This window comes from Jaculus jaculus, chromosome 9 (genome assembly GCF_020740685.1).
Source record: "Jaculus jaculus isolate mJacJac1 chromosome 9, mJacJac1.mat.Y.cur, whole genome shotgun sequence".
NCBI classification, from domain to species: Eukaryota; Metazoa; Chordata; class Mammalia; order Rodentia; family Dipodidae; genus Jaculus; species Jaculus jaculus.
In genome coordinates this window covers 34902826-34917625 of record NC_059110.1, presented here as the reverse complement: position 1 = coordinate 34917625, position 14800 = coordinate 34902826, and the positions used below count along the sequence as shown (strand labels likewise).

At 38.9% G+C, this 14800-nt stretch overlaps 1 protein-coding gene across 22 annotated transcripts in view; it reads right to left on the bottom strand.

Moving 5' to 3' along the window:
• Epb41l2 (erythrocyte membrane protein band 4.1 like 2) overlaps positions 1-14800 on the bottom strand; it is a 205447-nt gene that overhangs the window by 17819 nt on the left and 172828 nt on the right. For 6 of the 22 annotated variants that reach the window (XM_045159023.1, XM_045159025.1, XM_045159024.1 and 3 more), the window contains 8 exons: positions 14117-14263; positions 12627-12725; positions 8638-8808; positions 6684-6737; positions 5936-6496; positions 4197-4319; positions 2058-2156; positions 513-593 (listed from right to left, as the gene is read on the bottom strand). In XM_045159023.1, coding sequence (XP_045014958.1) covers positions 513-593; positions 2058-2156; positions 4197-4319; positions 5936-6496; positions 6684-6737; positions 8638-8808; positions 12627-12725; positions 14117-14263 — 1335 coding nt within the window. The remainder of the gene's footprint in view (positions 1-512; positions 594-2057; positions 2157-4196; positions 4320-5935; positions 6497-6683; positions 6738-8637; positions 8809-12626; positions 12726-14116; positions 14264-14800) is intronic. The other 16 variants (XM_045159036.1, XM_004651208.2, XM_045159037.1 and 13 more) reach the window with 12 other exon arrangements.

The following is a 14800-nucleotide window of genomic DNA, read 5'->3' as shown; positions in this document are numbered from 1 at the left end:
ATTTAAATTGTCACTTTAAAAGAGACCTTAGATAATCTGCTCCTCCCTCCCTGGTCCCCGTTATAGTAATAGGGAAAATAATAAAATAGACCAACTTTTCTAATGCTATAAAATCATTTAAAACATTCCTTCAAGTACACATAAGAAAGATTAGCAGCTTTTTTGGATTTTTTATCCAGTGTCATTCAACTGCCATTCATTTTTAAATATGTGATGACTTATCTTTAAACTATATCTATGTGAATCCTAACAGTTAACAGAAATCTGCCAGATTATTATGTATGTCAAGCCAGTGGAAAATAGTAGCAATCTATGGTATTGCTGACGAGGAGTTAGAAAAGCTGAGGGACAGAGCATGTTCAGGCTATGAAGTGTCTTCATGATGTATTTAGGAGTTAGACTTCATCCAGGAGAATCTGGGCAAGATGATTACATAGAGATGTGACATAAGGACAGATATGAATCCACACATGAGCATGGTCACTTTCACAACTAGAAGTTAAGTTCTTTACCTGGTCATGATCAATGTCTGCATCTCCTGTGATCACTATGCGTTTCTCAATTCTTGTTTCCGAGATCCCGCCTTTCACAGTCTAAGGTCATAAAGCAGAAGAAAAGAACCATCACTGGAGCAAGCCCACAGAGAGGAGAGGGGAATGGAGCCCATCCTGACCTGATCATCTATGGCCAGGCACACAGAACAGTAGAAGACTGACATTCTAGACATTTTCTTTGCTGTATTTTTAAGTTGAGTGCAGAATCTTATTAAGTTGTAACAGACACAAGTATCCCTCAATCGAAAGAAATCTTAAAATTAATTCACCAAGATTTGGTTAACATTAAAATGGGACAATTTAATCCAAGTAATTCTATTGGGATATTCTGTTTCAACTCCTTGAGTTTCTTCTCTATGTGTCAGCCAATTTTTGAAAAGTAAAGTAAAAAGCAGAAATAACTATTTGATATTTATAGTTATAAGCAATTCTAACATTTTAGGTATCTGTTTTAGATGTGGGAAACTGTTTGACACTACAGTTTTGATTACTTGATTCCAGTAATACAAGTTCATTTAGTGAGTTCATTCCTTTGATTTGAAGCAGTAAAGACAGGACTCAAATGAGATTTTCAATGAATGTTTCAACATGTAATCCTATCGTTGCTTTGACATGCTGTTGTGCATGTGGCTGGGAAATGCACAAAGACTGTGCAGACAGACTTGGGGAAAGGAGGCCCACAATGAACTGCTTCCTGCAAGCCAAGAGCCCACCTTCTGCCTATGGAACAGATCATGAGAAAACACCACACAGACAACCTCTACTCTCACAAGTTACACACTAAATCACAAGCGATGACATATTACTAACAGAAATATAGCTTATCACTAGCTTTAGCAACTGAACATGCTTTAAGACAAGCACCCATAGCATTGTGCATCATTTATTTCAGTTTCTTGCTTAAAAAGAATACTGTTTCCTGAAACATGTGGTGCAATGGATACATTTAAGACCACAGAACACGAGGAATGTGAAAACTAGAAGCAAAAGGACACACTGGAAAACAAGACTTGGATTAGATGTTTGTTGACGTTACTATGCACCAGAATCACCTGAAAGCGTCCTCAAACTCTCCAGGTGTCAGTAGGTCTGGTCACTTACAGGTTAAGTCCCTGGTGGCAGACGATGCTGCCAGGGACTCTACTGCTTATGGAGTACTGACCACTCAAAGAAAGATCTGGTAAAATGCCCTCAATCAACATACCAGTGTCTTAAGTAAATAAACTTTTAGAATGTTACTAAATTATCTCTGTGCATGTAGCTGTCTTAAGTATACCTATTCATAATGCATTTTTACCCCCTTGTACTTTACAAAACAATTTTGGTTTGAAATACATTTGTCCATGAAGCCTAATTTCTTGGATATTTTAAAGAAAGGCATTTTTATTCTACTGGCACTGTCTTGTTTTGCTTGAAGTGTGTATAGGAACAAAGATGTCATACAGAAAAGATGCTGTTTGCTAGGCACCATCCTCTCCCTAGGACTCCCCTGGATTGCTTTACCTTGGTGATGTGTGTGGTTGTCGTTGTTGACACGGACTCAGATGTGATGGTTTGTGCGGTCAGTAACGTGCCCGAATCACCACCAGCCCCGCCATCAATCTTTGAATAGTTGGGGGAAAAATACAAAGTAATGCTTAACTTCCATCATGTCAAAGAAGACCCGGCCCACTGAATATGCATCTTCTAAAAGTTACACAGTTGGCAGAAGATGCCATCAGCCTGTGCTCTGAATGTTGGTAATTTATGGTCTAGGAAAGTGTCTGACACTGAAAACAGAGGAGACATAAAAGACTATGTAGGGAAGCAAATCCTGTGGGAGCAAACAAGGAAGAATGGAAGTAGGAAGTGGTACTACAAGCCAAACAGGAGTCAAGGGCAGTTGTCTGAAGAACATATGTGTAAGTTAGAAAAAAGAAACTAGAAGACCAGGCAGAGAAGTTTCCACAGTGACCAGAAGTGCTGATTGTTTTTGTTGTAAATTTTAAGCACAGGTGGGTAAAAATAAACATTTTCTCAGATTACTAAGCAAAAGAACCTGACTAGAACACATTTAACCTGAACAACTGGGTTATTTGCTTATCTATAGTAGACTTTTAAAAGAACAACATTGTTGTTATAACGAATGCTATGTAATAAGCATATATATGAGTGCATATACTAACACTTTATATGTAGCTGCACTCTCTCTATATATACATATGTAAATCCCACTGAATATATTACAATAGACTTTATTTTGTGTGCTTTGACATTGGATGAGACAGAAGATTCTAGAGTATACCAGGAAATATAACAAAGCAAATTATTAACTGTTTATGTTAAGATCACTAAAGGCATTTGCCAGTTTCCAGACACTAACATTAGGAAACTTCTCCCAAACTTGGCTCATATATTTCTTTATGGGAGCATTTGCCATGCATTCACAGGAAATTTACTGTTCTTATACAAGATCTATGTACATACATGGGTAACATGCTTAAAACATTTTGAGAAATGTTACATCTATGTAATCATTCCGATAGCAGTAGCCTGCCATCCTCTATCCTATTATAATCCCACCACAGAAGGTTAAATTTCTTTTTTTTTAAATATTTTTTTTAATTTTTATTTATTTATTTGAGAGTGACAGGCATAGAGAGAAAGAGGCAGATAGAGAGAAAGAGAAAGAATGGGAGCGCCAGGGCCTCCAGCCACTGCAAACGAACTCCAGACGTGTGCGCCCCCTTGTGCATCTGGCTAATGTGGGTCCTGGGGAATTGAGCCTCGAACCGGGGTCCTTAGGCTTCACAGGCAAGCGCTTAACCGCTAAGCCATCTCTCCAGCCCAGAAGGTTAAATTTCTTAATAGAGGAAATACTTATCAAATATGCTTTTCATTTTAAAAGATGACCACACCCTCTTCTGTTGCTCTTAATGTTAGACATTTTAATGCTTATTTTGAGTCTTTACAGACCCAATGTCTTCTGTCCAAAAACAAATACATAATTCTTGTAATTAGTTAAACACAGATTACATACAGATGACTACATATGTCTGAAGAAAAACAACCCAATGTAAAGAAGATGAGCATATGTGAGCATATGGTGCAAGAAAGTATGAATTCATTCAGTCTGCTCTCATGGAGTGAAGGAAGGAAAAAAGCTACAAAATACATCCTGTGTAATAAACTGTGAAACTATCTGTTTCCCAAGTCCAGACATAAGTTTTTAGATACATCACGCCAGAAAAGCCTTACAGGACAAGATCTGCATTTTTGTCTTAACTAACTGCATGTATGGTTCCCCTTTAATTACAGAACCACCAATTGGTACTTATTCCTCCTGTCCACTAGAGGTTTTCTTGCCCCACCCCTTGCAGGGGCCTGAACTCAGAGACTCACACATAAGAGGCAAGTGCTTCCTCACTGCATTCCAGCTCCAGCTTTTGGGAGTCACTAACGTAAGTGCGGCACTCCATCTAAATCTAAGACAGCAAGCAGCACAGCAAGTCAGACTGTTAGTTACACAGTGGAGATGGGAAAGCTAGGTCAAAGTCAGAGACATGCAAACTAGGGGAAGACAGTGAAAATAAAAATGGTCAAACAAAACAAAACAAACAAACAAAACAATGGAGAAACAGTCCAAGTCTTGGGCTTGTGTACCTGAGGAGACTCATACGTGATGGTTTTGGTCTCAGTTTGAACAATGGGGACTTCCTTGGTGGAGATTTCTGTCCTTTGTGAAGCATCAGAAATTGTTACCATCTCTGTTTTTACCACCGGTGGCTGAGATGGAGAAGGGAAAAAAATAAATTCTAGAGGTAATGAAGTCAGAGAGTTCAAAAGGAGCCTTCAAAAGCAAATTATAAAAAAAAAAAAATCCAAACACACGCATGCACAAAAGAATAAAAGCAAATCATCAAAAGATATAAAAGGAAAACTCCTGCAAACATATCGCACACGCATGCATACATACAAACATACATATGTGCATATATGAAATAAAAGCCCAATTAATGGCTCCCAAACTTATATTAATCTTCAAATTATGACAGTCCCAAATTATTACGCTGGCACATGTATACTTTGCTTTGGAAATCAAAAAGAAAACAGAAATTAATCTACAAAATGATTTGTGCCTGTTTTTATAGAAGTTTAAAGAAGCACAATTGATGTGAAGGTGTGCTGTTTTTAATTGGCGCATGTGCTGGGTATGCTAAGGTTTGCTCTTCTCCCCCATCTTCACGTATTATTACTTCCACTTCTACTTATCTCCTAGTTACAGTGCCGCTTCTGTATTATACACAGTAAAATGTTGCACCTGAAATTAGTCCATTCATGTTGCATTAATGCTCTGAAAAATTTGAAATGTGAGAGGTTCAAGCCTGCTAACATTGTGGGCTACACAGCATGCATGTTTACTACACCACACTACAGTACCACCAAATACCATACGTACAATTATTTAAAGGGAAACAAGCACCTATTAATTGTAGAAAAGATTCTGAAGTGAAATATAAAATTTAAAAGTATCAGTAAAAATCTATTTATTTAAAAAAACACTTCAAGATTTTCCACCCTATTAGAAAGAGCAAATGTGGATAAACCCCTACTCTGTGGACATTTTGGAATCAAGAAACATTCCTGTGGAAGTAAAGCCTCTTGAGGCTTAACTAATGCCCAATGACCAAATCTTTGTCTGAGAGGAACCAGCAAAGTTTTCTTTTTTGAAGACAAAGGATTCAACCCCAATTCAGACAATGCCCAAAGCATATAATCAGCTTGCAAATAATTCTGAATTGACCTAAGGACAGGATGAGAAGAGAACAGTTAGCCTCAGGCTGCCCAGGAGGAAGGAACAGGCTCTTAACCAAGCCACACTGTGCCTGGAGAGAAACCACAGCAACATTCCAGAATGTTCTTATCACAGCCAGACACTGCCAGAGCCTGCTGCCAGGTCTAACACTCTTCACTTAAAAGATTGAGAAAGAGCCAGAAGTCCAATCCAACCCTGACAAGAGGAGTGCACACACTCACAATGTCCATCTTTCAACAGTGCATATAATCAACAACAACAAAAAAGCCATTCAGTCAAGGAAGTGGTGCAAAGAGAGACAAGAGCATCCAAATCATGCAAAGAACATTCCGATGGGAAGGAAGGATGCAGTTGCAGGCGTTCATCCTACAGGTGATCCAGCCGCGGTAAAGAAGCTACAGACCACAAGCTGAGCTGGCAGAAGATCTACACAGCAGTGCTTTCCCTTCTCTTCACGCGAGAGAAAACCAGATTCTTGCTGCAAAAGCTGAAGGAGAATCAGGAAGAAAGGCAGAGAAGAAAGGCAGATGCTCCCCACCTGAGAAAGCGCTCTAGAGTTTAGCTCATGCTTGAGACTCCCATTTACCTCCGAACAACAAATAATCTCTGGCACAACATCAACGTCAACATGAGACACCTCTCCGTTAACTCTGTGTTGCTCTTCCTCTGTTTCTTCTCCCATGTCTTGCTCAACTGTGCCTTCATGTGCACTCTTCTCTGCAGGTACCTCTGGGACAACTACATGTTCCTGGGCCTCTGCTTCTACTGTCATTACACTGGCACCTGCTTGTCTGCCTGGGCTGGCTTCGGGCACTGCTGCCTCCCTCTCTACCTTGGCTGCTCGGCTGGGCTCTTCCTCCGTTTCGTCGTCATACTCCTCCTGCTCTTCCCTGATGGTGCCCGCAGTCACACGGTGGTGGGGCTGGTACTCGCCCACATCTTCCTCCTCACTCTCACTGCTGCTGCTGCTCTCAGAAGACAGGGAGGTGGAGTCTTTTTGTGCCACAGGCTCCACCTTAATCATGGCCCCAGGACCACTCCCAGGTGATATCTCTTTACCATTCATTTCTTCTGTGATTACTCTTTGGTCTTTCCCAACCTCTGCCTGCTTCTTCTCCTCCACTACATTCAGAGTCTCATGTGAACTCTGTACAAAAAAAGATGGATGAGGGAAAACAAAAATATATGAATAAAAACAAAGGCAACCTCTATTAACCGATGGCAGATTGATGTCATGGAGAAAAACAGATGATTATGATGCTGACTGAAAGGAAGCGGGAAAACATGAGGGGTGAGACATGAAGCAATGGTGTTAACATGGAAAAGGGGAGAACCTTAACAGCATCCCTGGCTCCAGTGCAAGGCCCTTCCGACGCAGGAGCACGTGTCTGCGAAACAAAAAGCAACCAAGGACACAAAATCAATACGGTTTTACCTCAACAACCTCCGAGACAGAACAGCAAGAATCAGCTCTATGAAACCTCTGCTCCAGGTCACATAGAGGACAAGTGAGACAGATGCCACAAAGCTTACGAAAATAAAAACAAAGACAGCCAGCACCCTCCCAAAGAAATACTCTCATTATAGGTTTAATAAATCCTGTTTATGGAACTGAAAATGTTTTTTAAAATATATAATTATACCAAATCTCACTGATCATCACAAAAATTAAATTTTAAAACCTTTAAAATCTATTCCTTCAAACAGTTTGGCCTTAGTCTGACACTAGAGACCAGCCTGGAACCCTGCTTCCTAAATCAAGGGAGCATCAAGGAGACTGACACCTAGATGTTTGTGTGGGTGCTTTAAAAACCATACCCTGCATTGTTGGCCTCAAATAACTATTAGCATAAAAATGTTCATTTCAGGATGGTTATCAACATCCCAGTTTGTATTATAGCTCAGCTAAAAGGAGAGTATATATCAGGTAGATGTCAATGACAGCCATAGCATTTTTTTTCTTAGAATTCAGCAACTTTACTAACATCTTTGAAATGTAAAATAGTTCAAACTGATAATTAGAGATGCTCCTTTCTAGCTCCTGTACACATTTCTCAAGAGTAAGTTAACTTCCTCTATTTGAGTAACAAAAATACCTATGTACTGAGTTCAGTAGTAACTAAATTACGGTACCATGGTCTATTGACTAGGGGAGAATTTGTTTTCTGGAGCACCATTTTTAAAGCTTCAGGTTTCTTTATACTTATATAAACAAAGCACAGTGACATTTTTACACTTGGGTGGCACTACCACCAGTGATCTAATTTAAAAATCACTCTGTCAGAGTCAGCAACCATATTTATTCAAGGCACCACCCATCTAGATGCAGGTAGTCACTCTTCCTCTGGACACTGACTATCATGGAGCTACCAAGACACCAATGTATTCAACATTTTCCTACGAGGGCAGAAGTTCATCTGCCCAGCAGCGAGAGCCTGTCGAGCTAAAGGCGCTCAGGTGGCGGCTTCTCTGCAGCACCTGCCACCATGAGTTCACAGACCTCTCTAACCTGCCTGTTTTTCGGAAATGCATGCAGAAGACAGTGTGCAATGCTCAAATTCAAGTCATGCAAACATGTGACCAACAGAATGAGAGTCACCTTTCCAGTTTTATTGGAACCTCAGACATTTCAGAGATTAAACTGAAAATTCTAGTTTATTTTGATAAGTAACATGTAATGAGTTATATAAACTTCATTATAAATAGTATACCCAGTGACCAGAACATACCTAAACCAGACATTCATGCTTGTTACAGGACAGTAAGTAATAGTAATAGTAACAGTAATGATTATTATTACTACTGAATCTCAAATGTCTGGATAGGTTCTGCCCAAGTTCAGGAAATCCCTGAGGGTCATTCAAAATCAATTATTTCACTGAGTACAACAGCACTTCACGTTTTTCCATATAAGCAGAATTTTAAAAAAGAATAGTCACCAGAAGATGACAAGACTTTGTATTTTGAGAATTTGAGCTCTGCAAAGCACACTCAGCCTGATTGCACGCTGTGGCCCTTGGTGACACACAGGACCCTATGAATTTAGGCAACTTTTTTTGTTGTTGTTGCTGTTTCTAGGGGAGGTTTTTGGCCAAAGAGAAGTAGGAGAAACTTTTTTTTTTCTTTCACGCCTAACCTGTTTTTCTTGATTGTTTCTCCCAGAAATAATTAATTTCACCAATGGAAACATCAGAGAGAAGGCTGCCTCAATACTCAAAAAAATAAAATTAAATTAAAATCACTCTCATATGTGGCTTTTAGTAACAGGGGAAACAAAGTAAAATGCACCTCAGGAAAGAGTGAGAAGGGCGAGGAGGAAAGCTTTTCTCTAGAAGGTGCATTAGCGTTCACAACATCGCCCTCTGCTGTCCAAGTGGTGGCTGAAGGGAAGGTGGCTTTCATGCTAAGAGAAAAGCCCTTTCCACTAAACAAAAGTGATGTTATCTCCTCTTCTAGGCTCTAGGGAGGTCGAAAAAGGAAGAGCAAAGAATTAGGCATACATCAGAATAGCAGTGACCTATTAAAGGGAAGGAAAGGTTACATGAGGAAGAAAACAGAACAGCATACAACGAAATAGATGATGTAAATTTTGAAGATGCAGCCAACTGACACAGGTTTGCCTGAATGCCAGCTTTTCACCTGGTGAAAAGTCTTTTTCTTTGAAAAGTCTTTCAAAGCTGTGGCTCATAAAAGCCAGCTTAAAATTCCTTGTTTTGTCACTGAAATATTATAAGCGGCATACCCATCAATTTGAGGTAGTTCCCTCACTTCCTTCTGCAGGGAATGTCCTCTTCAAGGACCCAACACTTGAAATGTGTTTCTCTGTGTTGGAGCTTGTGTGACTGCTCCTCCTCCCTGTAGAGCCCTTTTCCTGTGCACCTCTGACTCTGCCATGTCTCTCTCAGGCCCACTTAATATGGCATGTGTGAAGTTTTCTATCACCATTCTAGCTCCTCCAGCTCCTCTGATTTCTTCACTTCCTCTACACAGGGCTGCATGCTACCAGCAACCCATAGCAATTCCCTCAAATATGTTAAGAATGCCACAGAATGAAAAATAATGAGGCAGAAAAGAAATATTTTTAGGGCTGGAGAAATGACTTAATGGTTAAGGTGCTTACCTGCAAAACCAAGGGACCCAGGTTCAATTTGCCAATACCCATGTAAGCCAGATGCACAAGGTGGCACATGCATCTGGAGTGTATTTGCAGTGGATAGAGACCCTGGCGCGCCCATTCTCTCTATCTGCCTCCCCTTCTCTAAGATTATTTTAAAGTATTTTTAAAAATAAAACAAAGAGCTGAAAACTCAGGGAGCAAAGCTGTCCCTGAGAAACCATTAAGACAAATTTAAGTTTCATATTTCAGCCCTTAAGCCTTGCTTCCTAACCTGCCTAAGAGGATAACACAAAAGCTGGAACTGTCCCCTGGGAACTTGGAATGTCACTAACAAGTGTCCCCACAAAGTTCTCTCTTCTGCCACAACTTTTGTGAAAATGATTATGAAGAAACCACATTCCCCAATTCTTCAATTAAAAACTAGATAAACACATAATATTTGTAAGATTCCTTCAGGGAATGAACCAAGAAGGGCGGTGAGAGGATGGTGGATACATCCTTGCAATGCACATGAGAGGAGAAAGTTGCTGATTAATTCACCTCAGTGACACTCCCATTCTTACACCACCCCGGGATGGGGGTAAGAGGTAGAAAGGAAGTCTTTCCTGACAGATCACTAGGAACTTTGCACTGTGCATGGAATTAGTCCATAAAATGCTCTCAAATGTATCTTAAGGGTTGGGGGTGTGTAGTGCAGAGCATCTGCCTAGTATGCTTAACTCTTTTAGTTCAATCCTCAGTAACTTCACACTCCAAAGGACCTTAAACTTCAGTGTAGTCTCTACTAAACTCATGAGAGAACACTTTATACAAGATGTCATAATCCTCACAAAACATGTGTTAACCAAGATTTATTAATCTACTGAAGACAATTTCCAATTTTGTTCTACTCTCTCAACCATTTAGTCAAGCCAAAGCCATTTTTTAAAAAAAAATCAATGTTTTTATTAATTTATTTTCATAAAATGCTATCAGTGCTTTAAAAAAAACTGTAAAATCCATATTGTAAGAATTTGGACACTTTAGCCAAATAATTAAAATTCATAGAATACATAGTTTCTTTACTTTTCAGTAAGGCTGACAATTAAAAGATAAGACTCTGAGGTGACCTGCCTGAGATGCCTGATCCGCAAGGCTGACTTGGCTGTGAGGAGTCCCTTCCTCTCTTGCCACTCGGTGTGTGTCCTTCCCAAAGCTATGCTTGGTCAAAGAGTACTACTTGGTCAAGGGTATAGGGGTGGCTATGCACCCCTGCTAGAACCTCCAAACAAGCTCTCAAAGATAAACAAGAAATTATGAGAAACCAGAAACAAAAGGAAAACAAACTGAAAAGGTGTTTTGCTAGCATCCTAATATGAATGGACTCAGCATGTTGTTGGAAGAAAAAATATATATAATGTAAGTCATCAATAAATGCTTTTTTTCCTGAAAGGATAAGTGATAGTTATAGTTAGAACAACTGATGTGTATATCAAATGACTGTGTTTTTTTTGGCATGTGTCACAAAAGGGAAGAAAAACACTTCAAGTACATAAAAGCCAACCAAGGAGCTTCCCTTGATCTGCCTTGTATATGACATCACTTTAACTACTACAAGGTATTTTATAGTGTACATTCCTAAAACACAAGATCCAGAAAAGTGATCATTTTAAGCATTTTCAACCAAAATTCCAGTTTTCTACTACAAAAAAGTCCAAGCAGATCACTTTAAATTTCATCAAATTATGCCATTTGACTTGGTTCTGGAAAATAATTTTTAAAAACACATATTTCAAAGTGTGTAGCTCTAGATTTCAAACTAGTCTTTAAGGTATAAATGTATCACTTGCTTCAGCTTTATGATGTTTCTCATGTGTAGTGCTTGGAAATATTTCATTCCAAGTAGACCTGGATAGCTCGAAGGAGTCCACATATCTGCCTCCAAGCTAGCCTCCTGCACATGCTGATGAATGTTTGCTACAGATCAATAAAATCTACCAGTAGAAGGGAAATACTTTTTCCTTACAATTACCTCTGCTCTCCTTTGCCCACTAGAACCATGTCTTTCTCAATCCTGGAGGGAGTTTGGACACACACAAATGGGATCATGGTTCACCTTGAACAACCCTAATGACTCCCAGTCACTTTACAGTTCTCAAGTACTATCTGTTACATCCTGTCATGATCTAGGGCTTCACTTCCTCAGACTCTGAGCCTATTATTAAGTACTTGCCATTTATTCACTTTATTCCTTTGCAGAAGTTTCAACCTTGAGCACTTGCATTTGCTCTTTTTTAAGAATAGAAAAATCATCAAGCACAGCTACCTGCTTATCATCAAGACTGCATCTTAAACATCATCTCCCGACTCTTCCCTTCTAACAGGACACTGTATTCCACCTGTTTAATGCTTCTTAGTATAAAAATTCCCTAAGGTATGTGCCCTCTCTGTCTTCTCTACTGGACTCTAAGCTCTCCAGAGTAACCAGCTGGCTAAGCAATCTCAGTAGAAGAATGAGGATGTGAAAGAAACAGAGAGCTACCTTCTTCATTCATGCCAGGCATTCCATATACACAGGACAGACAGAGATGAGAAGCTGATGTGATGCATCAAACCCCTTTTTCTTCCTCATTAAAAGATCTCAAAACTGAAAATTCAAAAGGTTTCTATATGTGATTAGTATACTAGTAGCCTAAAGCATATGTAATTGTGTTATTTTAACAACACCACAGTATGCCATGTGTTATACAGTGCATTTTCACATGAAATTAGTTTCCCAACTGTCAGCCACATACATCAAGGATCACTTATCACCTAAATGGTTCTATTTCTGCATCACTGCATTTTGAATTTCCAAACAAGGTGCTTATTACTGCAATACAGTGTCTCTCACTCAATGTTCCTAGGCCTCTGGGCATGGAAGCTGAACTTTCAAACACTCAAGCTTACTTTACAAAAAGTTTATACACGTGTGTGTGTGTGTGTGTGTGTGTGTGTGTATGTGTATGTGTATATATGTATATGTGTGTATATATATGTATATATATGTGTGTATATATACATATACATACATACATACATACATATATACATATACATATACATATATATATAAGGCTGGAATGGAAATACATGATGAAAGGGAGAAGCAAGAGTAGACCCAAGGGTGCAAGGTGAACACCTTGTCTGTCTCCTGAGCTTTCTCTTCAGCTGTCCGTGCTGCCACCAGGTACTTCTCCTTCGCAGACAATATATCCTTGGAAAGATGGTCTCCTGTTCTCTATTGTTTTAAGCAACAGACATAATCAACAAACAAGACACACACATGACACCTAGAGCAACACAAACACAAAACTGTGTGGATCAAACTGTGTGGAATAAACACAATGAAGCAACACATGAAGGAAGACCAGAACCTTCCCAGGCTGCCAGACACCATTTCTCCAGACACTACAGCAGGCTGCTGTTAAAATCTTTCTCTACAGAAAACTCTAAAAATAAGAATGTAAGTGGTTCCACCCTCATAATACTCCACCATGCAGGGAATCTTAATCTTCATTTTCAAAAGTTTTCTCAGTTCACAATTATTTTTGTTCATCAGTTCCTTTAATGTCAGAAACTTAAAAATGTAATGCCACTAATGGCGTTGCTTTACAAGGAAGGGGAATAAAGACAGCATTAAAATAACTGAGTAAAATGTCTACAATTTGGCAACATTCAGGCCACACTAGACACTGAAAGGAGAGAGATGAAATTGTACACTAGCTTTCAAAACTCCAAACTAAATACAGGATCATCATGGTCTCCTCCAGGATGGTGTCCTCATGGGAGTTCTTGGTGAACCACAAGAGGGATCTGAAGCCAGGCATGGTGGCACACACCTTTTTAATTCCAGCACTTCAAAGGCAGAAATAGGGGGATCACCATGAGTTCAAGGCCACCCTAAGACTACATAGTGAATTTCAGGTCAGTCTAGGCTAGAGCAAGACCCTACCTTGAAAAAACAAAAACAACAACAACAAAAAATAGGGATCTGAAAGCATCCAAAAGGGGAATGAATGAAGAGATGCTTTGAGAATCTATTCTAAGCACTATACTTATTGGGAAAAGAATGAAAAGTGAGTGGGGGACATTATCATTGTAAACATTTCTGAAACATGACTCTAAAACAGAAGTTTCATTATTCAGCTGCATATACCATATTATAAGTTTTGACAGGTCTTACTATTCTGTACTTGCAAATTTTGATTCCTTATCTTCATAATAATGACCTTAGGTCATTTTAAATCTGACCTATATTCTTTTAATTATTTACGAAGTAAACTTCCTTATTTGAGAAGTCAGTAACTAAGAAGCTTATTCAATACAGTATTATGTTAGTTCCTCAGTTGTCCTAAACAATTGAGCCCTACGAATTTACCTAAATACAACAATGAAATTACTCTGAAAAGATTTCAAAAGTAGTTTGAAACTCATACAAATTACCTAAGAATTAGGCCAGTAAGAACCACATTGTTAATATTTAGTATTTTAAAAATTGTTAGCAATTACTAAAGAAATTAAACGGGAACATTTTTGTAACTTCTAAGAATCAGCATACAAAATTAACAACCCGAGTTTTACTGAACAGCTGGACTGAGACATATAGCCAACAAATAGCTAGTGACATACCCCTTGTATCTGTAGGGACAGAGGTGTGATACGTCGTTTTTCCCATTCATTAGGGCGCGGCTCAGGTGTGGATTCCATAAAATTGCGCTTGAGTTCACTAATGCTAGCCTGATGTTTCAGTATGTCCTCCTGGGCCTTATCCAGGTCCTAGCAATATGTAACGTAACAAAGGGGGGAAAATCCAAGAGGAAAAAACCCAGTAGGACAAAAATGAAAAACCAAAAAATAAGACAAAGTAAACAAGATTAAAAAACATAATAAAGCAAGAAAGATGCCAAGTCTCAAAAGCCATATTATCACCTATGAATAACCCTGAGTTCATCAAATTTTGAAAATCAAACCAATGTGCATTCTTATTCATGAAGGATTCTTGCTAATTTCTTCTCTATTCAGGATTCTTAAAATAACTATTCACATTAGAATGAAGCTATGAAACTGACCATAATAATGGTGAATCATCCTTCCTATATGTGGATTTGAATAGCAGCCTTTGACTTTATTCCTGGAAATTTATCTTTTGAGATTGAGACTACTACTTAAAATGCATTCTGAGGACACAGAAAACAAAGAAACATAAACTCAGAAGCACACTTGGACTGAAAGGGAAAAGCCAGTCCAAGATCATACAGAAGAGTAGAAATCCAAGGATTGACACTGTCAAGTAATTCCAATGGACTTAAACAA